Source organism: Thecamonas trahens (genome assembly GCF_000142905.1).
Source record: "Thecamonas trahens ATCC 50062 unplaced genomic scaffold supercont1.51, whole genome shotgun sequence".
Classification (NCBI taxonomy): domain Eukaryota; order Apusomonadida; family Apusomonadidae; genus Thecamonas; species Thecamonas trahens.
The window spans coordinates 82,116-108,377 of record NW_013657629.1 but is presented as its reverse complement, the minus strand read 5'-3'; the positions used below and the strand labels follow the sequence as shown (position 1 = coordinate 108,377).

Below are 26,262 nucleotides of genomic sequence, written 5' to 3'. Positions count from 1 at the left end.
ACCAGGACCGCCAGCGCGAGCAAGTCACCACCATATACAAGGCCGGGCCGACAGGCAGTCGGTTGCCTGGGAATCCGAGTCTTTGCGCTGAGCATTCGATTGGAACTTTCGCGACTGGTCAAAACAGGCGACAGGCAGCCGACGAGCCAGAGGTGAGGTCTCTCGACACACAGAGCCACAGCAACGGGCATGGAGAAGGCGCCAGCTTCAGACGGGATGCGACGAGTCTCAGTCGACACGCGCGAGGGCTACAACGCATGGGCAGCGACGTACGATGCGACGCCCAACTTTGTCGTTGCCATGGACAGTGGTGTCTTTGTGCCGCTCGTCACCGCGGCCGTGGCCGATGCTGTAGCCGAGGCGGCGGCTGCGGCTGCGGTCCAGGCGGCTGCGGCGTCGACATCTGGCAAGGTGCCGCAAGCGATCTCCGTCCTGGACGCAGGCTGCGGGACTGGGCGAGTCACGGCGGCCATTGTCGACGCTGCGGTCGAAGCGATGGAGGCGACGGGCGCGGGTAGCGGCGACGACGGCGGCATTCATGTCGACGTTGTCGGCATCGACTTTGCACCTGGCATGCTTGCTGTCGCTCGCGAGCGGCTCGGCAGCCGCGATGGTCACGGCAGAGTCTGCTGGCAGCTGGGTGAGGGTGATCTCAACGTCAGCGCCGAGACAAGCAGCTGGGCGCCGGAGGGTGGGTGCGCTGTTGTTGTATGCGCCCTTGTCGGCGAGCACATCACCGATCTGGCGGCTACGGTGGCTGCGCTGGCCGGCGCAACAGCGCCCGGCGGGCGGCTGCTGCTCTCGGCGTACCACCCGTATATGGCGTACCGGGGAGCCGAGGCCAACTTTCGCACCGTCGACACCGCATCGGGCGAGGAGATCGAGTTCCGCCTCGGCGCTGCTCTCCACGGCGTCGCCGACTATGTCAACGCCGTGCTCGACGCAGGCCTCATTCTTGATTGCTTGACCGAGATCCCGTTTGCTGTCTCGGGCCTCGACCTCGCCGCATATCCCGCCGCCGCCAAGTATGCTCCGGCGCCGAGTCTGCTCATTGTCTGCGGGCGCAAGCCCCAGCCGCGGGCTGGCCGACAGCCACAGTCGGTCGCACAAGTACGATAAAGCTGCGGCTTTGCCACCCGATCACGCAAGACAGAGCGGAGAGTGCCCATGACAGGTTGTCGATCACGTGCCGGGCGCATGAACAGAGTGAAAAAAAACACCCAGTCTTCTGTCAGAGACCACGCAATGGAAGACACACTCCACCACACCCGCCGAACCCGCCCCCCTCCCCTCCCCTCCCCCCCCCCCCCCCCCCCCCCACCATATCATGGCTCTGCAACCCCCCCCCACGGGTCGACCGCTACTTTGTGCTTGACTTCTATTCGGCGCTCCTTCCGGGCGCAGGTGGCGGGCTGTCAGGCGGGCACGTGAGGGCGACAGACGACGGCGGCGGGCGTGGCGGCGAGGCGGTGGCGACGACGACGATGGCGGCGAGCGCGGCTGGGGCGCCACACAGGCGCGGGGGCAAGCGGCTGGCGGCGGCGCCGCAGGCTATGGCACCGATTCCGCTGCTGACGCTCGTCTTTCTGACGGCGATGGGCATGACGGCGACGACGGTGTGCTACGTGGCCAACGCGGCCATCGCCTACATCCAGCAGGCGCGGGCGGCGGTGTCGGGTGGGCTCCCGGCGGCGCTCTCACTGGTGGCGTATGTGGGCATCTCGGTTGCTGCCGGCCTTGTTGCCGCCGCGCTGGTCAAGTACATTGCGCCTGCCGCCGCTGGTTCGGGTATTCCCGAGATGAAGAGCCACCTGGCGGGCGTGGTCCACGCGGGCTTCCTCTCCGGGCGCACACTCGGCACCAAGTTTGTTGGCCTTGTGGCCGCGCAAGCGGCTGGGCTCTCGATCGGCAAGGAAGGCCCGTTTGTGCATCTTGCCGCTGCCACGGCCGCTGTCCTTTTCACCATTCCGCTCTTTGCGCCACTCTACGCCGCCGGCCCACTGCGGATCCAGCTGCTTGCGGCTGCGGTGGCGGTTGGGGTCACTGCCACCTTTGGCGCACCCATTGGCGCGGTCCTCTTCTCGGTCGAAGTCACCGCCACATACTACTTTGTCGACAACCTACCCAAGGCGTACTACGCCGCCGTCGTCGGCCTCTTCTTTGTCCGCGCCCTCGCCGAAATCCCCATCATCGACGTGTACAAGAACCTCGCACTCTTCTCGACCGACATCACCCAGCTCCCGTACTCGTTCCCAGAGTTTGTGGCGTACGCCGGCCTCGGCCTTGCTGCCGGCCTGATGGGCGCTGGCTTGTTTTTGTTGTCTCGCGGCTCATCTATCTGCGGGCCCGCGTTCCTGCGCTCGGCGCAAAGTGGCCGCTCACCTCGGTGGCGGTCGTCACTGCGGTGTCGGCCACAGTCACCTGGTTCCTCAACCGCCTGCTGCATGAGGACGAGAAGACCAACATCGAGCGGCTTGTCTCGCACGAGGAGATCGAGTCACTCAATCACATCCTGTTCGACCTCGGTATCTACGTGCCCATCAAGTTTGTGCTCACCACTGCTGCTGTCGTCCTCCCGATTCCCTCGGGCGTTTTCTCGCCAGTCTTTGCCTATGGCGCTGCCTTTGGCCGGTTTGTCGGCGAAATCATGTCGCACCTCTTCCCGACCCTCAACGTTGCTGCTGGCGGGTACGCCATTGTCGGCGCCGCGGCAATGACCGCAGGTGTCACCCGGACCATCTCCACCGCCATCATTGCTGTCGAGCTGACAGGCCAGACCCATCACCTTGTCCCGTCGTTCCTCGCCGTCCTCATTGCTTACTCGGTCGGCAACCTGCTCACACTCCCGTTCTATGAGGTGCTGCTCTCCATCAAGAACATCCCATTCCTACCCAAAGTCAAGCCTGAGCAGTACTACGCACCGGCGTCGTCGCTGATGCGGACTGAGCTCATTACGCTCACCCTCAACTCGACGTACGGCGACGTTCTTGACGCACTCCACGGTCACGACTACATGGGTCTACCCTGGGTCGACTCCACAGACAACGATGTGTTTCTTGGTGTGGTGGCGCGCGCTTCACTTGAGGACGAGCTCTACGCCTTTGCCACTTCGCTCCGCTCTGCCGGCCACTCGGCGGCCGACCTCGGCCCCATTGCCCGACACCCACCCACTCGCGGCCTTGTCCAGCCGGCGTGGGAGGTGACAGGATCGACCGATGACAGCGAGAAAGGTGTCAATGACGACACAGTGCCGATTGCTCACTTGGCGATTCCTATGATGATGATGATGACGACGACGACAGTAGCGGGACTGCACTGCCGACGCTCGCGGCGGATCGCCGCATGCGCGCCTCCACCACTGCGTCGGTCGAGCTGGCGTCTGGCGGTTGGGGCGGTATGTGGACGCCGGCACCGGTTGTTGGCGCCGATGCTGTGGCGGGTGAGGATGATGTTGCGTACCTGAGCGTGGTCGATGACGGTGGTGACCCCGAAGCCGGCTTGCTGGCATCACCACCTTTGCGGCGACGAGCGGCAAGCGTCAGCACGCTCGGCTCGGGATGGACTCGGTCGCTGGCGGATGTCGAGGGCCCGATCCCGCTCTCTGCGCCGCGGACCGCTGCACTCGACGCGCTCGTCAACCGCTCTGTCCGTGATATTCTCGACGCTACACCGTTTCCATTTGCCGCACCAGAGGTGGTCGTCGACGACGCGCCGTTTACGCTTGCGCCGTCGACAACGCTCCAACGAGTCGACTTTTTGTTCAAGATGGCCGGCGTTTCACACATGTGGATCTGCTTCCGCGGGCGACTCCAGGGCGTGATCACCAAGAAGGACTTTATCTTCTTCACCACCAAGCGCGAGTAGCATACGTGCAGCGACTGTCGCTACTCGTCCTTCCATGCAGCGTAGCCGGTCGAATCCAGCGGCTCGTCGCCGCCGCTCGACCCAGGCGCGCCCTCGAATCGGGACGGCTCAAGGTGGCCGCGGCGCCTGGCGCCAGCTGGCCGGGCGGTCGTCGATGCACCAGCGAGGGCGGCAACCATGGCCTTCAGTTCGAGAACTTCGGCCGTGAGGAGCGAGAGCTGCGAGTCGGCGTTACGAGGCGGAACAAGCGGGGCCATTTCCAAGTCACAACCGCCGCCAGGCTTGGCGACGAGGGCGTCAGCCATGCCGGGAGTGCTGGGTAGGCGGCTCGCATCGGCAGCGTCGCGGTTGCGGGCAAAGGCGGTTGCGGCGATGCAGCCCACAAGAGTCATGGTGAGAACGACACCCATGGCGGTGCCAAAGCCGACAAGGTTACCATGTGAGACATTGATCTGATCGCTGCCGTTCTCGCCAGTCTCGCCATGGGTCGGCACGAACCAGCGCTGGTAGAGGCTGGCAATGGTGCCGTCGGACTCGAGCTTGGCCAGCGCGACATTGAGCTCCTCGGCGATGGGCGAGGCAAACGGGAGTCCGGCGGCGTAGCGCTGGTCGTTGAAAATGTCGCCGACAACCTTGGCGCGGCCCCCAGATGCTTTCGACGCAAAGTAGAGGACGAGCGGGGCGTCGTCGACAATGGCGTCGAGCTCGCCGGCCAGCAGAGCGTCGACGGCCCGGTTGAGATCGACGTAGTTGTGAAATTGGGCCGGAATGTGAGTGGTGGCGTAGTCTGCCGAGGCTTGGCCCATGACAATGCCGACGCGCTTGCCAGGCAAGTCGCTGACGCCGTTGATTGAGGAGGCGAGCGCGGAGAGAGTGAGGGCTGACGAGACGGTACCGACAAAAACGAAGTAACAACAAGGCCCCAGAACATGATGAAGATGGCAGCGAGCTTGCCAGCGCGCGAATGCGGTGAGATGTCGCCGTAGCCGACGGTGGTGGCGGTGACCGACGCCCACCACACGCCATCAAAGCGCCTGCGGCGTAGCCTGGTGAGAACTCCGAGTTCGTCCGCCGCTCGCAGAGCCAGAGACAGTGGCCAAAGACGAGCAGGCCAAGGACAAATATGAAGATGAGGAGAAGAAAGAGTGGCGAGAAGAGCGCGTCCACAATCGCGGCGTGCCCGCCGCTCGATGAGCTAACCAGCACCGCCAAGCCCGAGTCAAAGTACGGCTGCGAAAAGTCAAACGCCTGCTGCCGCGGGAGGGTGACCGAGAGCGCCGAGAGCGCAAAGTCGAGCGACGCGTTCGACGCGCCTGCAGGGACCGCCAGCGCATCGAGCAGCTCAGGAATCGTCGCAAACAACACAGGCTCCACCTCACGCTTCATCTCGCCGGCCAGCGCATCGAGGAGGTTCCTGTCGAAGCCGCGCAAGCGACCGGCCGGGTCGGCAAAGACAAAGGGCTCGAGGTCCGTCACCAAGCCCACACGGAGCGGCGACGCCGCACCCACCACGCCTACTAGCAGCAGCACCACAGCAAGAGCCATCCCCCCCGCCGCTCTGGCCGCATTCCGTCCTCTTGGCGCCATACGCCTGTCGTCGAGTGTGGCATTGGTCGCACACCCGTGCCAGCAATGGAAGCTCGCCACACGCGTGCGCTGACAGTTTTGCGCGTCGTTTTTGCAGCCATGGGCTTGCGGGGTGGTACTACCAACGGCCCCTACAAGTGGCTGCTTTAGGCCCAGCTCTTGATGGTGGCCTGAGGCGGATATGTGTGTGTCTGGGCTTGTCGCAAGCAGGAACCGGATTGAATTTCCGTTGGAGGGAGGGAGGGAGGGAGGGAGGGTGCGGCGATCGGATCGCGAGTTCGGCGCACAACTAAGCTCGATACCGCCGCGACGTGTATGCCGCGAGCTATGAAACATGCATCGCGCGGCTCCTATTGCGTGGCTGTTTGGTCCCGCTTGTTGAAGAAGACGCGCTGCGAGTCTCTGCCCGCAGACATGCATGAGATTTTTGGGCTTTTTGTACACTGTAGATCAGATGATATGGCAAGAAGCACATAGCTATATAGATCACACGCTGGACTCTCGTTTGCAAGGACTTTGAAAGGAATTGCATGTACCTAGCAAGCACCACAGAGGGGAAAGAGCATTGCAGAGGTCTCTACAGGTGTGGAGACACAATAAGACACAGTTTTCTGAAAATCTAGGGCTAGCAGAAAATTTATATAGTTATTTATAATATATTGTAACAAAAATCAATTATCATTTGGAAGCCAATTATTTATATTATTCTACGGATTAGAATATATATATTTATAGTTTTGATGCCAAATCGTGATTCGGACCAAATGTTTAGCCACCACATCACTTCTATCTCATGTCCCGGTACACCGGCGCAGTTACTCGATTTAGAAGCCCCAACCCCTTCCCCCTGCCCCCCACGCCCCCACGCTCCTCCACCCCCAACCCAAGCCTCGCTTCTTCTTCTTCGATCTCCTCTCGCTTGCTTGGCACTTTGCTCGCTCTCGCGTGATGCCATGCCCTCGCTTGGCTTGCTCTCGCTTCACCTGCGCTCGCCCGGTCCGCACCCTACTCGGCCCGCACTCACACCTTGGCTCGCCCACAAAGATCAGTGCATACGGGACAAATGGTTGTTTAGCTGTCGCCATCTAGAGCATGGCAAAAAAAGCGGCAACGACGGCAATGGCGGCGACGGCAAAGGCCGGGAGGCGCGAGGCGTTGGTGGCAGCCGAAGTGCACGAGTTGCACGAGGTCGACTTGGACTCGACGGTCACACCGTCCTCCTGGTTGGCCACGCCGTCCTCGGAGACCGAGGTCGAGGTCTTGGGCGAGATGAACTCACCGGCAGAGAGCTGGAGGTAAGCCTCGTGGGCCTCGCGCGACGACGGGGCGTCGAGCTCGATGGAGATGGTGGTCTCGGTGCCGGTGGAGCGGGCAGAGAACCAAGACGAGGGCTTGATAAGCTCGAATTCCGAGCGGGAGGAGGCCGAGGTGCCCTCGACGGTGAACTTGGACATGTACTCGGCCTCAATGCCGGTGTTGGCGGCAAGGTCGGCAATGATGGCGGCCTCGAGCTGGCGGAGGTTGGCCTCGACCCAGGTGGAGAGGAGGTTGCGGACGACGAGGCGGACAAAGATCTTCTCGCCAACGCACTTGGTGTTGAACGTGCGGCCGCAGCCGGCCGGCTGCGGCTTGGTCACCCAGTTGTGCAACTGGGCCCGCTTCTCCTGGGTGTCGGCGAGGGCGACGATGAGGTTGGAGCAGCAGCCTGTGTTGGACATGAATGTGTCGATGGCCCCGCCGCACATGGCGTTGTCGCAGTAACCCTCCTTCTGCTGGGCGTCCGCGCCGCGGTCGCCAGCGCAGTAAGGCGCAGTCTTGTTGTCGCAGCCGGCACCGGTCTCGGTGTCGCAGCCGGTGCAGGTCGTCGACGGGCACGCCTTGAGCGAGTCGATGGTCTCAAAGATGCGGACAAGGCAGAGCTTGTTGTTGTCGTCGCGGTAGCAGAACAGCTGGGTGTTCTTAAAGTCGTCGCCAGAGAAGCCCGAGAAGTTAAAGGCGCGGGCGAGGGCACCGAGGCGGGCAATGCAGTTGGTCTCGCACTGGCGCTTGAAGAGATCGGCAACAGGCGGCGAGGTCTTGGCATACTCGCCGATCGCGTGGAACTCGGGGAGGCAGAACTTGCCGGTGCGCGGGCGCGAGCGGAGGCAGAGGATCTGGAAGAGGGCAGCGACGCCGCTGACGGCCTCGGGGTCCTGAGTGTGCAGGGCGACCATGGCGAGAACGTAGCGGCGCTTGCACGTTGTGCATGCCTGGCCAAGCGACTCCTGGGTCGGATTGGCGTTGTTGGCAAAGGCCGTCTCAAACTCGGTCACCTCCGGGAAGCAGTACTGGCCGTTGACCTGGAAGCACGGGAGCTTGAGGGCAAGGCGGACGTGGACAATGGTCTCGACCGTCACGTTGAGCTCGCGGAGCTCAGCGCGGTTGCAGGTGCGGAGCATAGAGCGGAAGCGCGGCAGAAGGGTGGCGCGGCAGTCCGACTCGCAGAACGCAGGGATCGTCTGCTCGAGCTCAGACTTGGACGTGGACTTCCAGATGTTCTGCGGGTTGTTGTCGTCAAAGACCACCTTGCACTCTTCGGCCGAGACGGACTGCCACACAAGAGCCGTGGCGGCGGCGCAGTCGTCAGAGACTGCACGGGCAGAGAGCGCGCGCGAGGCATGCGCCTGGAGCTCCTGCGCCTGCTGGCGAATCTCGCCGAGCTTGGCTGAGATGCGTCCATGGACGCCGGCCAGCTTGTTGCCGTTGTCGGGGTGCGAGGCAAAGGCACGGGCCTTGGCCATCGTCCGAAGGTGGCGCTCGTGCTCCTCGTCGGCCACTGCAGCGACCACCAGCACGATGGCCACCACAAGCAGAGTCTTCATCATCATGATAGATACCGTCTGTGCAGCGGGGTGTTTGAGTGAGTGTCTGTCAGTCGCCGCTGAGTGTTGTGGAAAAAGACTCCCTTTTTAGGTGGAGGGCAAAAAAAAGCGGGCGAAGGAAAGACGAAGACAAACGGAAGAAGTGCGCAGCAGTCGCAGTGACGTTGGCGAACAAAAATTGTGGTGAGAGAGGACGGGGAGGTTGGGGGGGGGGGATGAGGGGATGAGGGGGGATGACGGGGGAGGGTGAAAAGAAAAGAAGGGAGGAGGGAGTGGTGGTGGTGGGTGGTGGTAGTGGTGGTGGGGGTGGGGCAGTGGGGGTGGTGGTGGTGGTGGGCAGTGGAGGTGGGCAGTGGCAAGGGGGACGCCGATATTGGGTACGGCTGCGGCTTTAATGGCGCTGTTGTCTCTGGGGAGTTGCGAGGAGCAGGAGGGAGGAAGGGAGGAAGGGAGGAAGGGAGGGGCGGAGGCGGTGGGGATGGGCGTTTGTGCTTATGTGCATGTGTGCGTGTGTGGGAGGGGGTGGGGGTGGGGGTGGGGGCTACGGCTGGCGGGGGTGGTGGCGGTGGTGGTGAGTGGTGGAGGGCGTACATGGATAAACAGTGAAGTACCTTCGTTCTTTCTCCTGCCTCCCCACCCCCCCCACCCTCCCCCCCCACCCCACCCCCCCCCACCCCCCAATCCCCCCCGCTTCCGCAAATAGATTTGCGGCCGATGTTTATGACGACAGAAACAGCCACTGTGCACACACAACTGCTAAGAGGGCGAGGAGCAAAGGAAGTGGCGCGATGGCGTGAGCGCCAGCACGAGCGCCGGACGCCGGCGTCTCCTGGACGCACGACGAGCACGAGGTGGCGGCGGGGGCAACTGCAATGCCGAGCTCGGCATTGTCCACCGCATCCTCGCCCAGCGCTGAGGTTTGCGGTGAGACAAAGGTGCCAGTTGCGAGGATGAGCGATACCGATCGCGCGTCGGCCGACGACGCCGCGTTGATGTCGATGGTCACCGTGGTGGCAGTTGTGGCGATCGGGTCGGCAGCAACAGCCGCTTCGCTCTCCGAGCTGGGCACGGCGGCAGCGCCGGTGCTCACCACCACAAAGTTGGCCATGTACTGCGGCTGGATGCCAGTGTTGGCGGCCAGGTCCGCGACGATGGCGGATTGCAGCGCGGCGCGATTGCTCTCGACCCACGCCCGCCGCAGGTTACGGACAACGAGACGGACCGCCACGAGCTCGCCGATGCAGACGGCGTTGAACGTGCGGTCGCAGCCAACCGGCGGCGGCCGGGTGACCCACGAGACCAGCCGGTGCTGCGCCGCCACTGACGGCATGACGGCCACCACTGTGGACGAGCAGCAGCCCGTGGCCGAGAGAAAGGTGTCGATGGCTCCACCGCACATGGTCGCGTTGCAGTACCCGGCCGCCTGCTGCGCATCCGACCCGCGGTCGCCGTCGCAGTACGGCGCCTGCTGGCTTGCACATCCCTGGCCGGTCTCGGGAGCGCATCCCGGACACGTGGTCGATGGGCACGAGGACAGCTCGCCAAGCGCGTTGACCACACGCACCACGCACAGTTCACCCGCAGGGTCGCGGTGGCAGAATGTCTGCGACGTCCGAAAGTCGGCGTTCGACGTCCCACTTACATTGAACGCCCGCGAGACCGCGCCCAGCCGCGCCATGCAGTTGGTCGCACACATGCGTGTAAACACCGCCGCCGTACTCGGCTCGGGCCGTTGCCGCTTGAACTCGTTGATATCCTCGAACTCGAGCATGCAGTACTTGCCGGTCTTTGGTATCGCCCGCAGGCACGTCAGCTCAAATGTCGCCGCCAGGCTCCGCGCCGCATCAACGTCCACCGTCGAGAGCGTGACCAGCGTGTAAAAGTACTTGCGCTTGCACTGCGAGCACGCCGTGTCCAGGATCTGCTGCGTCAGCACCGTGTTGCCGCCAAACAGCTGGCCAAACTCCACAACCTCGGGGAAGCAGTAACGCCCTTCCACCTGGAAGCATGGCAGCGTGAGCGTGACCCGCAGGTCCACCACGGTCTTGTCGCTGATCCCAAGATCGCCGAGCTCTTCCCGGCTGCACGTCCGCAACAGCGACTTGAACGCCGGGCTTAGCTCGCTCCGGCACGACGACTCGCAGAACTGCGGGATCGTGACCTCCAGCTCGGCCTTCTCGCTCGCCTTCCAGATGTTCCTCGAGTCGTTCTCGTCAAACACCACCGCGCACTCGGCCGCGTTCATGATGCCCACCACCCTGTTCGCCGCCACCTCGCACTCGGACGAGACAGCCTGAAGTCCTCCCGGGACCATCGCCCGCAGCTCGCCCAGCCGCGTTCCGAGCCCGTCATGCACCGCCGCCATCGCCCGCCGCGCCTCGGCCCGCATCGCCGCCGCCTCGCCGCCCATCCTGCCCATCACCTGCTCTGGGACCTCCTCCGCCGCAGCCAGAGCCACCAGAGCCACCAGCACCAGCACGCCCACCATGCCCACCTTTCTTAGCAAACTCGCTGCCGAGACACTGCCCATGCCCTCCAGCTGAAACTCGCTCCAGCTGCTGCGCCCGCCTCGCTCAGCAGCCCACGTGAGTTGGCTGACGCACGCGCACGCCGCACTCCACCTCCCCCTCCGTCCGGCACGGCACGACACGGCTACAGCAGGAGCAACACGGGTAGAGGGTGTGCACACAAAGAGGGAGCAAGAGGGGAAGGGCTGACGGGAAGGGAAGCGAGGGCCAGGTTGGCCGGCGAGTTCCTGGCGCCGGCACGGCCTGCTCCGGGAGACAAAGTAGGTTAAGGCGAAGAACGGGATCACCCGGCCTTCCACGCCCACCGCCCCACCGGCCACGCCCGCCCACCGCCCTGCTTGCCACAGCAACCCACTCTGCCCCCCTTTCCCTGCGTCCTCTCCCCATTCTGTCCCCCCTCCTCTCCCCCCCTCCCCTCCCTCCCCCTTCCCTGCGTGGTGGCGTACCTCAGTCGAGTATGCTGGGTTCGCAGCACTGCTCCTCTCCAAAGGCGGAGGGAGTGGTGGTTCACCCATTGTATTGGCCGATATTCCGCCGCCAATCAGGAGGGGAGTGTCACGGTCCAGTCCGAGTCGTACTCGTCGTGCGACACAACTCGGCCAAGGGCTCATCGTGCGACACAACTCGGCCAAGGGCTCATCGTGCGGCCAAGGGCCCATCGTGCGACACAACTCGGCCAAGGGCTCGTCGTGCGGCACAAGTCGGCCAAGGGCTCGTCGTGCGACACAACTCGGCCAAGGGCTCATCGTGCGACACAACTCGGCCAAGGGCTCATCGTGCGGCCAAGGGCCCATCGTGCGACACAACTCGGCCAAGGGCTCATCGTGCGGCCAAGGGCCCATCGTGCGACACAACTCGGCCAAGGGCTCATCGTGCGACACAACTCGGCCAAGGGCTCATCGTGCGGCCAAGGGCCCATCGTGCGACACAACTCGGCCAAGGGCCCATCGTGCGACACAACTCGGCCAAGGGCCCATCGTGCGACACAACTCGGCCAAGGGCTCATCGTGCGACACAACTCGGCCAAGGGCTCAACTCGGCCAAGGGCTCATCGTGCGACACAACTCGGCCAAGGGCTCATCGTGCGACACAACTCGGCCAAGGGCTCATCGTGCGGCCAAGGGCCCATCGTGCGACACAACTCGGCCAAGGGCTGCGCGCGTTTGTCCCTTCATTTGCCAAACAGTAACAAACCACACGGACACGCACTCTTCCTTACACCCGCCCACCGCCCTCGCGCGCATCCGGCTCGTACGCGTCTGGCTCTTGGATCGGTGCCAGGAAGGTGAGTGACGGCGAAGACCGGTTGCGTGGAATGGCTTCAAGCGCCGCCCCGGGCAGCGAAACACTGCGCGCACTCATCGGTGTCTTGGATCTCCGGCTCACGGCCGGCGAGACATCTAGACGAGGTGACGCATCCGGCTGCGGCGACGTAGCGAGGAACTGTGACCAGCGGCTCATTATCGGCGACTCAACGCGTGGCCGCGACCGCGGCCGGCTTGTGAGGACCGATGCCGGGGAGCTCGAGCGCGAGCCCTGGCGCGAGCCGAGTAGGGACCTCTGGCGCGAGCCCGGGCGCGACACCCGCGGTGAGATAGCAGGCGATCCCGGGCGTGACGGACCAAGCGCGGCGGTGAGAAAGACCGCGTCTTGTCGTGCTGCGGCTGCAGCAGCCCGCGCCTCCCGCGCCCGCGCGGCCGCCTCAGCCTTGGTGGCCTCGGCATCAACGGTGGCGTCCGAGTACTCAACGTACGAGTACGATGGCGAGATCGAAGACGATGACGACTCGGAGAGGACCGACGAGGCGCCATTATCGTTGTCACCGCCGTCGCGCGGCGTGATGAGCGCCACCAGGGAAGTGTCGGCCTCGGCCATAATCCGCGGCGTCGGCCCGTGGAGCCCGAGATACGCTGCAGACAACGCATCGAGCCCGCGACGGAGCTCAGCGAGCTCGGCCGGCGCCAGTTCGGGCCACGCACCAGCCTTGTCGCCGGCAATGGCTTCTAGGACACGCGGCGTGCCCAGCGTTGCAAGCGATGCCACAATGGCCGCCCGCGCCGCATCGGCGGCTTCAGCCGCGCTTGCCGCCGGCCCAGACCGCGCTGACCACACAATCCACACCGCCGTTGCACACGCCGCCACCCCCCGCCGACAACAAGGACGATGACCGCGTTTGAAATCGCGGTTCCGAGCGCGGGATCGGCGACCACGGGGGCAGGCGTGCCGGCTGCGGGCACGTAGTGCAGCGGCGCAAGGACAAGCAAGGCCGAGAGCACCACGGCGAGACCGGTCGCTAGCCGGTTGACAGACGGATCAAAGAACGGCGCAAGTGTCGTCCGCGTGGCAGCAAGGGCAGCAACCACCGTGAGCGTGATGAGCGCAGCCGAGAGCGGCGAGGCCGCGAGGGCGGCGGCGGCGGCAGTAATCGCCACCTTGGCCGTCAGCTCCACAAGCCCCCAAAAGTACGTCCGGGGCTGGTACTTGGTAAACAGCGGGGCGTGGGCGGCGATGTGCGCCGGGCGCAGCGGCCGCGCCGCCGCCGCCATCACCGCCCGCGCCAGATACAGCGGAATGCCCGCCAGGTACACAATTACCGCCGGGACAAGGAGCGGGAGAAAGGCCGCAGCCCATGCCCCACTGTAGCAACGGGTGTCGGGTGCCCAGGCGAGGACAAGTTCGCCGTCGGTCTGCAAAAAGCAGCGGAACGGGAGAAAGAGCGTGGTGGTGATGGCGATGAACCCGATCTCCGCAAAGACCAGGAGCGTGGCCACCGCCCGCGGCGCCGCCAGTGGCTTCCACATCCGCGTCACTGCAGCTGGCAGCATCGCCGCCACCGTCGCGGGAATTGCCGCCCGCACACCCATCGCCGCGTAGAACACACAGAGCCAGGCCGGGACCAGCAGCGGGAGCGCCAGTAGCAGCGCGTAGTGTGCCGACGGTGACGGCGGACCCGGGAGTGCACACCCCAGTGGGAGCCGCGTCGCATCCAGCGACACTGCACTCAGCACAGGACCCATCGTCCGCATACCCGGGCCCCACGACAGAGCCAGCGAGCCGACAACGCCAACCTGCTGCAAGAAGGCCACGCCGAGCGAGAGGCACGCCATCGCCCGCACAAGCGTCCGCCGCCGCACCAGCCGCGCACCCGGCCCGCCGCTCGACGTCGTTGCCAGCACACCGGCAACCGCAAGTCCAGCCATCACTGCGATGCCCAGCAGTGCCTGGCCCTGCCCGCCGTCGCAGCGCACACAGGCCGGCGTCTCGGAAGCTGCGCCAGTCCGTGCGTATCCAGCCGCGCACGATGCGCACAGCGCGCCAGTGTATCCGACCGCGCACCGCGCCGCTGACCCGCCCGGACACGCCGCCACCGTGGCGCATCGCAGAAAAGCCTCGGCATCGAGCGTCGCTGCCCAGTAGCCTGGCGCCGGCACCGGCGCTGCATCGCCGCCGGCACACACCCCACCCGTCGGGCACGCCACGCACGTCGCCGAAGCTGATGCGTTGTAGAAGCCCGGCGCGCAGATGCACGCCGCCTTGTCGGCAGCGCCTGCGGCAAGCGTTGTTGTTCCAGCCGGGCACGCCGTGCATGACGCCGACGCCGATCCCGCCGCGTAGCTACCGGCCGAGCATGGGGTGCACACGGTGCGGCCAATGTCCGGAGCGAACGTGCCTGGCGGACACAACTCACACGCCGCTGCCCCGGCGGCCGGAGCCACCAGGCCAGGCGCGCACAGCGAGCAGTTGCTCGCCCCAGGTGTCGGCGCCGCAGATCCGGGCAGGCACGGCGCACAAGCCGGCGATCCGGTCAGCGACGTGCTTCCGGGCTCACACAGGAGGCACTCAGTCAGCGCAGGGAACGGCTGGTACGCGCCGCGGACGCATGGTGCACACACAACAAGCTCGTCGTCGCCGATGGTGACGCCAGTGCTGCTCTCGCCGGCACGCGCAGTACCCGACGGGCAGAGCGCTGAGATGGTCAGCGCGCCTGGCAGGCGCGAGTACGACGCGCCGTCAAAGACGGTAAACGTGATCACGGCGTAGGCCGGCGCACCAGCAGCCATGCCGTCGATCTGCGGCGAGCCTGGAGTGTACAGGCAAAGCCCGTCCGGATGCAGGACATTGTCGCCGGCGGTGAGAACCGAGGTCGGGGTCACACCGTCAGGCGTGTTGTACAGCACGCCGCGCGGTGGCGCGGTGGCGATGGTAAAGGTCAGTGTCGGCGAGTCGACGTCGGATGCTAGGTCTGCAAAGCGCAGTAGGACAAGCGCCTCGGGCGCGGCAGCGTCGAAGGAAATGGTGTCTGTCAGCGCCACAGGGCGGTCGTTCGAGTCGTCGACAGCGATGGCGAGCTCTGCAGGCGCCGCCACGCCGCACTCGGCGTCAAACACGGTGTACCCGATGGTGGCGTAGTCGGGATCGGCGGTGTTGGCATCGGGCGTAAAGACAGCCGTACCACTCGGCAAGTAGCCCGGAAAGATGTCGGCGAGCTCGGTGGCGACGCCGGCGCCATAGACAACGACAGCGTCGATAGCGGTCTCGCCGCCCGCCTCGGCGGCCAGTCGCCGCGGATCAAAGACCAGCTCAAGCCGGGCAACATGCTCGAGCCGAGGAAGTAGTGGAACGCGCGTCTCTGCCGCACGGCCTGTGAGCGGAAGCGGCGCGGCGAGCGGCGGCGCAGCCCACCACAGGAACCGGCTCCCATTGGCTGTGGCGTACACGGCCGAGAGCGAGCCCGGATTGAGCGTCTCGAACACGGTGATCGCCGTCACGATCGCCGGTGCCGGCAAGATGTCGAGCGCCAGGACCAGCGGCGTCGTCGCCGAGTCGAAGCGCGGCCGCCAGGCCAGTGGCGACCGGGTGTGGAACGGGTAGACGTTCGGCTCGCCAAGCACCTGTGCCGGCGTGTATCCACCGGGCACTGCTGGATCGGTTGCGGCCGGTGGGACCGGATCAGCCAGCGCTGTCGTCAGCGCCGCACCGCTCGCCGGGAGCGGGCAGCCAAGCCCGGCTCCTGCCGCACGCACAGGCGCGTCCGACCCGAGTAGCCGCAGCTCACCGCGGGCCGGAAGCGCTGTCACAAAGACCGCCAGCGTCGACGCCGTCTCGCGCGCATCGACGTCAAAACCCGGAAATGCCACCTCGACGGTAGTGTCTTCCAGCGTCACCACCCGCGTGGCTATCGGCGCGCCCGAGACAACGAGGGAGGGCGCAGCGTGCGGCGCCAGTATCGGAAGTGTCGCACCAAACGGCGACGCGTCGACCATTGGCAGCTCGTCCAGCGGAAGGTACAGCGCAAGATTAGCCTCGTTGCCAACCAGCCGATGTGTGACGAGTTTGGAGCCGGCAAGAGCCGGAGACGCATCGTGCCACACTCGGATCTCGTCGATGGTGCCGGCAAAGGCCCCGCTATGGCTTGCCAACGCCGCCGGGAGTGCGACTTGAGCCGGAGCGACGAGGACGGTGAGCGGCGGTGAAAGGGCAAGCCCTGGGACAACGACCACGCTAGGGCTGGTGCTCACATCGGTGCTCTGCACCGTCACCGTGAGCTGCCCGTCGACCGTCGCGGCCAGTGAGACGTGGGTCCACTCGCCGACTGCTGCGATCGGAAGCGAGGCGTTGCCTGCCAAGTAGCTGGCGCCAGCGACTGTGACCGAGAACGAGCCATCAGGCCCAACGAGGAGCGCCACCGACGCGTTGCCTCCGCCTGCCGCCGAGACGAGTGCAATGACCACGGCGGGTGTCGCTGCGGGCGCGCGGGCAAGCCACGCCTGGACCGTGATAGGTGGACCGAGCAGACTGAGTGCCGTGAGGTCGATGCCGTCGTCGCGCCCATCGAGCGCCAGCGCGCCGCCGGCGGCCGATGCACTCGGCGGCGTGTTGACCGGGACGAGGATGAGCGCAATTGAGCCTCCAACAGAGTATGTCCCGAGCGCCAGCGTGTAGCCCACAAACGGCGCAGCGGCGAGTGCGTTGGCACGCGGATGCAGCGGGGGCGTGTAGCGGAGGAGAGTGTGCGGAGACGGCAGCGAATACGGCGCGGCAGTGATCGAGGTCCACACCAGAGCTTGCGCGTCCCACATATCGAGCGTGCCATGCGCCGGGATAGCAGACACGGACGCGGCCACGCTGGCGAGTGCCGCGTGCGCCACGGGGAGGGTGAAGACCGCGGGCTGCGGCGGGACGAGAGCGATGGCAGTCGACGGTGCGACCGGGAGCGGGAGCGGAGCCACGATGAGTTCGACTGGAAGCACGTCGGTGATGTTGAGGCGAAAGGAAGTGCCCGAGGCCGGGAGTGCCGGCACCGATGACAGGCCGTAGTTGAAGACCAAGGCGTCGGGCGTGGTCGCAGCCAGTGGGCCTGGAGGCGATGGCGAGACCGTGGCCGATACGAGGGTGCCGGGAGGGTTGGAAGGAAAGTGCAGCGGAAGGGCGAGCGAAGCGTCGCCGCTACCGCCTTCGGCGGGAGCCAGAGGACGAGTGGCGCGTTGACAGCTACGGGCGGAAGGAGGCCGAGTGGAAGAAGGAAGACCTGCGCTCCGGGCTCATCGCCGCCGACCACGACGATCGAGCCGCCAGCAGCGGCGGTGTCGGTCAGCGACGCTGAAGCCGGGCGCGGCAGGCCGTTGGCGGCGGCGGCACAGGCGGCAGCCATGTCTGGCGCGCCAACATCAGCAGCCTGTAGCGCAAGGTTAATGACCGGTGCGCCGCCGATGGGTGAGACCGTGAACGCAATCACGCTGAGACTGTGCGGGAGGAGCTCACCGACCGCCGGGCCAACAGCAAAGGACGAGGGCACAAACATCGGGGCAAGCGCGACTGCCGCCTGTGCGTCGGCGCGCGCTGAAGTGTTGGCCACGTCGGCGGCGATTGAGATTCGCAGCTCGGCCGATTCGAGGTGCATCTCGAGGGAGAATGGGGCAGCATCCGCGAGTGGAAGGGTAAGCGGCAGCAGGATACGCTGGCCGGCGACGCGCAGGGCAACCGGGCCAACCTCCAGTGCGGCCATGGCTGTACCGTCAGCATCGAGCGCAGCGAGGAGGACCCTGGGCGATGCGGGCGGCTCGTCCGGCGGCGCGGCGGCGAGCGTCGCAACGAGCCGGACCACGCAGCCAGCAGAGCAAGCGTCCGGCGGAAGAGTGGCCAGCATCCGCGGCATAGCCGACGCGCGATCAGGCGGGGGCGATGCCAGCGGTGGCAAAAGCCACAGCGAGGCGGCGGCCGAGGCGGCGGTTCCGGCCGGGCTGGCTGCTATGGTCGCCAGCGGCGGCAGCCAGATCGGGACCGGGGCACCTGGCGGCGGCGGGGCGAGAGTGGCGTTAGACGCCGCCACTCCTGACACGCCAGCGGCGGCGATGAGGGCAAGGACGAGTACGAGGGCGATGGGAAAGGTGAGGGCGTGTCGCGGCCGCCCTCCTCGCGGCATCGGCACTCGGCTCGGGCTAGCGATGGGTCCTCGGCTCAAGCTCGGGGCGGAGCCAGTGGTCGACTCGGCCAATGCCACAGCGACGATCATCGCCATTGTCGGCTCTACCGTCATTGCCGCCACTTCAGCCATCATTGCCGCCACCTCTGCCGCTCCAGCCGCTTTGCTCGCCCCATCCGTTCTCGGCGCCCAGGCCGACGAGCTCACCCGCACCGCGGGCGGCTTGACTTGCGGGCATAGCACGGCAGGCATGGGGGCGGGTCTTGACCTGGACACGTGCCCTGCACATGTGGACTCCGCCATGCTGTGTCCCGCCTGCAAGTCGTGTCTTGCGACTGCTCCCTTTCCCACTCACGGCATCCATCCCCCCACAGCCGTCCCTGTTGCGGGTGAGTTGCAACGCAAAGATGGCTGCCGCGTGCAGACAACAATATGACGGAGGAGGGAAGTCGCGTTTATGTGCCGAGATAAAAATATTGACACCGAGGAATTCGCCGAGAGGAGGCTGGGAGGCTACCAACTGGTGATGGCAAGCTCGACAAAGACGACAGGGCGGGCGGCGTCGGTGGCAGTGACGCTGACGGTGTCGGCTGCAGAGTGACCACCAGCTACGGCGGCAAGAGCAAACCAAAGCGACGACGGCGAGGCGGTGGCCGACGATGCAGGGGCCGACGACGACGACGAGGCTGCGGAGAACGCCGCATGTGAGGCGACGGTCGTGAGTGAGATGTCGCCGGTGTAGTCGGGTGCAAAGCCTGCGACGGCAGTGTTGCAAAGCGAGCACTCGGCGGTACCGCACGGCAGCACAGCAGGTGCCGATGGCGTGCACACGGCTCGGAGCGGATAAAATGCCCAACGGAGAGCGGCGTGGCGGCTGCGGGCAGAGGCAAAGGCAGCAGCCTGCGCGGTGGACGGGAGGACAAGGTGCAAACTCCGGAGGCGTGAGCGGTCAAAGGAGGAGGTCCGCGACCAAGAAGCGACGATGGTGGAGAGGACAAAGGCGCCAAGCGGTGAGGTGGTGGCGATGGGACGGAGGGTGGCGGTGGATGGCGGCGAGGCGGCGAGAAAAAAGGCTTCGGCGTCGCATGGCGCCGAGCAGCCGAGCACATAACCCTCGGCCGGCGTGATCAGTGCCGCGCAGAGTGCACACTTGGCAGCCGCGTAGCGAGCACGGCAGACCGCAGAGCAGGTGCGACCGAGCTCAACGCCGGCACCGCACGACGGCGCGGCGCAGATGCGCGCGGCTGTCGGCGTCGAGCCCGAGTTCGAGGGAAGCAACGGGGGGGCCGGCTGCGGCGGGGAGACGTAGGCCGGCGGCGACGACGCGCCAAACGGCGACTCGTCCGGCTCAATCTCGTCGTCGGGCACGTCGGCAACGTCGGGTGGATCGAGCGAGTACGCCGGCGGCTGGCTCTCCGGACGGCTGGCGGCGGCGCCAAGGAGGTCGTGGACGGTGGCGGCGAGCGCCGAGGCGTGCGGCATCGAGTCGGCAATGACCTGCGGGAGCTCTGGCGGGAGAGCAATGCCTTCGGCAAGGGCTGCGCGGACAGTCGCCGGAGTGAGGCCGCCGAGGGCAGCGAGGTTGCAGAGCGCAGCGTTGGCGTGACCGACATACAGCGAGTCCCACTCGGTCGGTGGCGTGTTGGCCATCCACTCGAGGTAGGCGCGGCGGGCCGAGGTGGCGGACCGGACCGAGCCGGTCTTGCGGCAGCCCGCGAGGTCGAGGGTGCGGAGGTTGGGAGAGCCGGCGGCAACGGCAATGGCGCCGGTGTCGGTCAGCTCGCGGCAGCGGGCGGCGACGACAGACGTGAGTTGGCTGCAGCCGGCAGCTAGGGCCCGAAGCGCGACGTCGGTCACGTATTTGCACCCGGAAATGTCGAGCTTGCAGAGTGATGGGCATGAGGCAGCAATGTGCGCGAGCGCGTCGTCGGTCACTGCCAGATGGCAGCCGTGGACGTTGAGCTCGCGGAGCATGCGGCCGCGGCCGTCGGCCAGTGCGGCCAGCGCGGCTGCTGTGATCGACGGACAGCCTCGGAGGTTGATCGTCGCCAGCTGCGGGCAGCCGTGCGAGAGCGCGGCCACACCCTCGTCACCCACCCGCTCGCAGCAGTAGAGATTGACCGACGTGAGCGCTGGACACGAGGCGGCGACGGCGCTGATGGAGGCGTCGGTGACGTACGAGCACCGCGCGAGGTCGAGCTCGACGATGGAAGACACCAGTGATGCGGCGTACTCGACCTCACCATCCGACGACGACGGTGCGACGGTGAGTCTCGTGACGCTCGCAGCGCCGGCGCGCTCGATCGAGGTCTTGAACGCGGCGCGATCGCCAGAAAAGTGAGCGGCTGTGCGCGGTCGGGAGAGAAGGAAGGTGTGAGTACCGGGACAACACAATGACACAATTTGTGGACAGGTACGTGTACCCCCCGTCGAACCTACTCTTCATCGGTCGGAGCCCAGCAGGCGGCAGAGGGCGGCAGCGGGGTGTGAGGCGCGGGGAAGCGGAGGCACGTGCGGGGAGCGGCGGAGACACGCGCGGTCAGAGCCGACGAGAAGTGGGTTGGGTTGCGGTGGCGGGGGATGTGTGTGTGTGTGTGTGGTGTGTGGTGGTGGGTGTGTCTGGAGTGCGGTGGCGGTGGCGGTGGTAGGCTGTCTGGCCGTGTTTTGGTCGGTGGCCGGTGGCGGGCAGACGAGCAGCGGCGGGGTGCGGCGGATACCAGGAAGTGGTTGGGGGGAGAGGGGGAGGGGAGGGGGGAGTTTAGGTGAAGGGAACGATGAGACCGCAAATCATGCAGACGAGACCGATGATAACGAGGGCGATGCCTGCAATGGGCGAGCGATGGCCACAGGCGGCGATGCCCGGGATGACAAGGCCTAGGGCAGAGTCGCCGACGGCGCCGGTGACCGAGACGGCGTAGACGAGGTTGGGGAAGGAGGCTGCGGCGACAGAGGCGATGATGACCAGGAGGAGGCGGATGGCGGTGGCGGCCGGGCGGGAGGCGGTTGGCGGGCTCTGCGGGCTCTGCGGGCTCTGCGAGAGGACGGTGTTGATGGACGGCAGCAGCGGGTCGGACGGCGAGGCGGTGAGGGAGGCGGGCGGGCCGGCGGGAGAGGGACGTGCGGCGAGGGAGGGAAAGGCGGCTGCGGTGGCAAACTCGAGGATCTCAAAGGCGGCAAAGAGGAGGATGGGAGTGGTAAAGGCGAGCATGGCAGCAGTGGCGATGCGAGCCGAGTTGCCGGCGACCGAGTCCGGGAGATCCAGCAGGAGGTTCTCGGCGACGTCAGCTGGCGCGTAGGCGTAGCCGACGAGGCCCATGGCCATAGTAAAGCTCATCATGATGGCGGTGGCGAGGGCGAGGGTGGGGATGTAGGCCTGGCCCAGCGGGACGGCGAGCGAGGGCCACGACTCGATGCCGGCAAAGCAGAACTTGAGGACGCCCGGGGCGAGAACGGCGGCACGGAGCGAGTTCGGCCAGCCAAGCGAGCTCCAGACGTGGGAACGCGGCGGCGGCGGCGGCAAGTCGGCTTGGTGCAGCTCACCACGGGCGCCAAGGACGCCTGTGAGGACAAGGAGGGCGAGGAAGGCGGTGGCGCCGAGGGCGGACGGGTACTTGAGGGCATCGCCCGAGGGCAGGGCGACGCAGACGGCGGCGACGACGAGGCCAACAGCGATAACGAGCGGAGGATAGTGGGCGAGAAAGGCGTGTGAGGCGGCGATGGCGCCAACCGAGTGGAGGGCCTGGCCAGCGGCGATGAGCATGGCGAACGAGGCCGAGGTGTCGACGACGACGATGGTGACGTCTGCGGCCATCTTTGCGCGGCGGCCCCAGAGCAGCTCGACACAGTGCGAGTAGCTGACAGGCGGGGCGTCGACGAGGCGATCGGCGGCAAGGAGAGAGGCCGACGAGGCGCTAGAGCCAGAGATCTTTGTCTGTGCATCCTCTGCTGCGCGATGGAGGAAGACAGCGCCGGCCCACGAGGCCAGGCCGAGGACGAGAACAGAGGCAGCGGCGAGCGGGAGGCCTGTGGAGAGGAAGATGTACGGCAGTGTGAGCGAGGCCACAGAGAAGGCATCCTTGGCGATGTTGAACGCCGCGAGGACGTCGACGCCTGTGGCCATGGTATGGGGTGAGTGCAGTGGGAGGGGTGCGCGGGTGGGTGGGGTCGCACGTGTGGGTGGCGGTGGCGGTGGGGGGGGGGGAGGGGGGAGGTGGTGGTGGTGGCATGTGCAGGTCACGTGGTGGGGATGGGGATGGGGCCAACTGGGGATGGGGATGGCAGTGATGGCAGTGATGGCGATGGTTGCGGTGGCAGTGATGGCAGTGATTGTGATGGCAGTGATGGCAGTGATGGTGATGGCAGTGATGGTGATGGTTGTGATGGCAGTGATGATGATGGCAGTGATGGTGATGGCAGTGATGGTGATGGCTGTGATTGTGATGGCTGTGGTGATGATGGGGTGATGGTGGCCAACGTACAGTCGGATGTCGTTCACGCCGCTCTCCTCCGGCAACCGGCAGCATCCGGAGGCAGACGGTACCCGCGCACTGCACCTCTCTTTCCCCCTTCCCCTCTACTCACCACGTCCATGAAGACGTCGGGCACACTGGCGGCAGCGGGAGCAGCAGCGGCGGCGGCGGTGGCGGCGTTGGCCACGTATGCCGCGTTGCGGTCGGCAGGCGCACATGCGGGTGCATGCAGCGGAAAAGATTGCGGAAAATTGAGCTTTGCGGACGGAGACGACATTGTGCGCTCCCCGGCAGGTGTGGGCGCTGACAAAGGCCACGGCGCCGCATCGGATGACCAGATCTCCAATCGGGAGGCCTTTGCGGCGGTGCTGGCGGTGGAGGACGCACCGGCGGCGGCGTACTCGGCGGCCGAGGCGGTGATGGAGGCTGCGCTGGCAGCGGCGGCAGCGGTGGCAGCGGGCAAGGCTGTCGTCGACTGGTCAGTCCATGCTGCCGCCATGCCGCAGGGCAACAATCTGCTCTACGGCGAGTACGGTGACGCCGCGGCGTTTGAGGCCCGCATGATGGCGCTGTACGACGCGCTGGTGGCCGAGGAGGTGCGCGCGTGGGAGGCCGACGGCGCCGTCCCGCGGTGGCCCGAGGCCTGGCAGTGGCGTGAGTACGTGGCCCAGCTAGCACCGTTCAATCTTGTCGACGGTGCGTGGCTGGCAGGTACGGCGGCTCTGGTGGGGCCGACAGACTCGGTCTCGGCCGCGCTCCACTCGATTCATTACGACGAGACCGGCAACGGGGTGGTGGCGCAGAATCACGCCAAGGTCTACCTCGACTTGCTTGAGGCCATGGATCTTGTCGAGCCGATCTGGCGCGAGCAAGCCGGCGGAAGCGGACACCCCATCATCGGCGCGCCGGCCTTTGCCGCCTCGCCACTCTTCCTCGACTCGGCCTTTGACAACGCAGCCATGCAGCTGGCAGCGTCGCTGCTCCCGCTGCGGTACAAGCCCGAGATCTGCGGCTTTACGCTCTGGCTCGAGTTCTTTGCCTCGCCGATCAATGCCCGCCTCGCGCGTGAGGCAGCGCCATTTCTTCCAGACACCATTTTCTTCCGCCTCCATGGTGCCATCGACAACGTTGCCGCCGGGCACGGCCGGCAGGCGCTCGATGCCGTGCACGACCTGCTGAGCGCGGTACCACGAGGCGCCGAGCGGGAGGCGCTCTTCCGCCGGGTCTGGCGCGGCTTTGTCGCCTTCCAAACCACCATGGACAGCGTCATGGCCGAGCTGGAGACGCTCGACGCGCCGCTGGCGCGAGTCGCAGGCGGCGGCGGCGGCTCCTCTCCTGCAACTGAGGTGGCGCCAGTCCGCGCATGGGCGCACGAGCCAGTGGATGCCATCAACGCCGCTGTCGACGCGCTACTAGTGCAAAAAGCCGCCTTTGCCAAGGACCTGCACGGCGAGGCCGTGGTCGCCGGCGGGAGCCTCAACGACGCGTTTGCGGCGCTGGAGCGTGGCGAACACACCGGCGGCGCGGCGGCGCTGCGGGCGGCGCTGGCGGCTTCGCCGCACGTCGTCCCGGGCAAGCCGCACCGCTCGGCCCTAGTCACCACACTCGTCGGCTTCCGCGGGCCCATGTACTGCATCTTTTCCGACAACGAGATCGCGCTGCTGAGCGCATGGGTGGCGAGTCTCGACAGCGACGAGTCCGAGCCGGCGCAGGCGGAGCCGGCGCATATCGACTACTCGGACGCTGCGCTGGCTGCCGCCATCTCGGCCATGATGGGCGAGGTGCGCAAGGCCGGCGCCCGCGCCCACCGCGCCTCGACTAGCATCGGCGGCCGTGGCGTCAACGCTCTCCTCGGCGATGCCAGCGTGAGCGACGACGAGCTGGTGCGGGTCCTTGCCGACGACGCCACCGGGCGCGCAGCCTTTGCAGCGGCGATTGCTCCGGGACGCCCGATGGCGCGGGCGTTGGGGCGGTATGCTGGGCTCTTGGCGCGGTGGGAGGCGGCTGGGTGCCCGGTTGTGGACGGATCGAGCTAAAGTAGGCCAACATGCGCATAGTTAGTGGGCCTCTGCCGGAGCTACCTCGACCACAAACTTGAGGACCTCCTTCTCGACCCAGGCGTCGACCATGGGGTCAATACCGCCGGGCGGCGGGGCGTAGGCCACATAGACCGGCACGTTGGTGACGGCAGCGATGCGCTTGGCCATGGCCTCTGCCACATCGCACGAGGTCGATCCCGAGCCAATGAGCCCAGCCGCTGGCAGAGGACCGCTTGCCGTGCTCGAGCCACTCGCTGATGGCGTCAGACTCGTCGGGTAGCTGACGGCAAAGCTGCCGAGAGCCGCCGGGAGGGAGGCACCGGCCGAGGCGGTAACCATGAGGGCGCCGGCGAGGGGAGTGACCCGGAGGACAAAGGGGGTGTCGGCAAAGTGCACCGTCTTTGTCGTCTGCTCAAGAGCAGGGAGTGCAGCCTCTGTAGTCGCCATGCCTGTCGGGTGCGTGTCTGGAGAGGTGTGGCCCGCTTGCTGCCGGTCACGCTCGGCCCTCCTGCGGCGGTCGCTTACGGCGGGCGGAGGGTTCGGCTCGGTGCCGAGCGGGGCGGAGCGGAGCGGGATACGGCAGGGAAGAACGGCTCATGATGGCGACAGAAGGGGATCGAATGGATCGGGATCGGCTTGGCGCATGCGCGGGAGGGGGAGGGGGATGGGGATGGGGATGGAGTGCGAGTGCGAGTCGAGTCGGTGTGATGTGGCCTTGTCGATGACTTGCGTCTGTGGGCTGGTCGGGAGTGCGGTGGTGGCGGCGATGGCAATGGCGAGGGCGAGGGCGATGGCGAGATTGGTCGGATGATGGGTGGGCAGGGAGGTGTGCTAGCAGTATCAGTGTGATATGGCCTCGTCCTGTCATTGCTGTCCCTACATCGCTGTCGTACTGTAGCTCACAGCGCGTCGGTGGCACCTCTGAGCTACATCCGACCATCCCTCACCGCTATCGAGGTGCAGCGATGCCATTGAGCAGACGAACTAATGTATGGTATGAGTGTGTGTGTGTGTGTTTGTGTGCATGTGTTCTTGTTGTTCATCAGCGTGATAGCAGGCAACAGGGCGAGCAGCAAATGCCGTAGCAGTAACGGAGTGGCCGGTGTCCGCCCGGTGGTGGCAGGCCACGACTGAAGGGGACGGGTGGCCAACGAACGATTAAATGGAAGGACATTAATTGAAGGACGGCTGGTGGGTACTTGTCGCTGTCTGCGGTCATGTCCTCCCGCTCACGCGCCCGCAAACCCATTGTTCTCAGCGACTACGACCAGACGCAGAAGCTTGTACGCCCACCTTTACACCCCGCCACCCCCCACCACAGCCATGGATAGAGGGAGAGGACATAGTGTTGCACCCACCCATCCCCATCCCCATCCCCTCCCCCGTCTCTACCCCCACCCCCCACCCCCCTCCCCCTCCACCGCTACCTCTGCCTACGTTATCGCAACACACTCTCCGGTCGCCAAACCCTCTCCGGACCGGTGGCCAGGA

The 26,262-nt window shown here is 66.1% G+C and overlaps 7 protein-coding genes across 7 annotated transcripts in view; 3 read left to right on the top strand and 4 right to left on the bottom strand.

Annotated features, from left to right (window-relative positions):
- Window positions 1-168: 168 nt before the first annotated feature.
- Window positions 169-3,864, top strand: AMSG_09802 (chloride channel protein 2; the record flags this gene model as incomplete). The annotated part of the gene is made up of 4 exons (XM_013898777.1): window positions 169-1,053; window positions 1,467-2,370; window positions 2,418-3,192; window positions 3,249-3,864. The coding sequence occupies exons 1-4, from the start codon at window positions 190-192 to the stop codon at window positions 3,862-3,864; spliced, it is 3,159 nt and encodes a 1,052-aa protein (XP_013754231.1). The 5' UTR covers window positions 169-189.
- A 108-nt stretch (window positions 3,865-3,972) lies between these two features.
- Window positions 3,973-5,409, bottom strand: AMSG_09801 (extracellular solute-binding protein family 3; the record flags this gene model as incomplete). Its single annotated transcript, XM_013898776.1, has 4 exons — window positions 3,973-3,990; window positions 4,041-4,685; window positions 4,760-4,898; window positions 4,922-5,409. 4 exons carry the CDS (start codon window positions 5,407-5,409, stop codon window positions 3,973-3,975), a joined length of 1,290 nt encoding a protein of 429 aa, XP_013754230.1.
- Window positions 5,410-6,536: 1,127 nt separating this feature from the next.
- Window positions 6,537-10,800, bottom strand: AMSG_09800 (uncharacterized protein; the record flags this gene model as incomplete). Its single annotated transcript, XM_013898775.1, has 2 exons — window positions 6,537-8,330; window positions 9,067-10,800. 2 exons carry the CDS (start codon window positions 10,798-10,800, stop codon window positions 6,537-6,539), a joined length of 3,528 nt encoding a protein of 1,175 aa, XP_013754229.1.
- Window positions 10,801-11,998: 1,198 nt separating this feature from the next.
- On the bottom strand, window positions 11,999-18,263 carry AMSG_09799 (uncharacterized protein; the record flags this gene model as incomplete). Its single annotated transcript, XM_013898774.1, has 4 exons — window positions 11,999-12,942; window positions 12,975-17,287; window positions 17,316-17,332; window positions 17,370-18,263. The coding sequence occupies 4 exons, from the start codon at window positions 18,261-18,263 to the stop codon at window positions 12,056-12,058; spliced, it is 6,111 nt and encodes a 2,036-aa protein (XP_013754228.1). The 3' UTR covers window positions 11,999-12,055.
- A 438-nt stretch (window positions 18,264-18,701) lies between these two features.
- Window positions 18,702-22,383, bottom strand: AMSG_12290 (uncharacterized protein; the record flags this gene model as incomplete). Its single annotated transcript, XM_013898829.1, has 2 exons — window positions 18,702-20,608; window positions 21,045-22,383. The coding sequence occupies 2 exons, from the start codon at window positions 22,381-22,383 to the stop codon at window positions 18,777-18,779; spliced, it is 3,171 nt and encodes a 1,056-aa protein (XP_013754283.1). The 3' UTR covers window positions 18,702-18,776.
- A 364-nt stretch (window positions 22,384-22,747) lies between these two features.
- On the top strand, window positions 22,748-24,784 carry AMSG_09796 (uncharacterized protein; the record flags this gene model as incomplete). The annotated part of the gene is made up of 2 exons (XM_013898773.1): window positions 22,748-22,799; window positions 22,886-24,784. 2 exons carry the CDS (start codon window positions 22,748-22,750, stop codon window positions 24,766-24,768), a joined length of 1,935 nt encoding a protein of 644 aa, XP_013754227.1. The 3' UTR covers window positions 24,769-24,784.
- Window positions 24,785-25,978: 1,194 nt separating this feature from the next.
- The window catches only part of AMSG_09794 (cortexillin-1), a 3,196-nt gene continuing 2,912 nt past the window's right edge, over window positions 25,979-26,262 (top strand). The window contains exon 1 of the mRNA XM_013898772.1: window positions 25,979-26,054. Coding sequence (XP_013754226.1) covers window positions 25,989-26,054 — 66 coding nt within the window. The 5' untranslated portion in view covers window positions 25,979-25,988. The remainder of the gene's footprint in view (window positions 26,055-26,262) is intronic.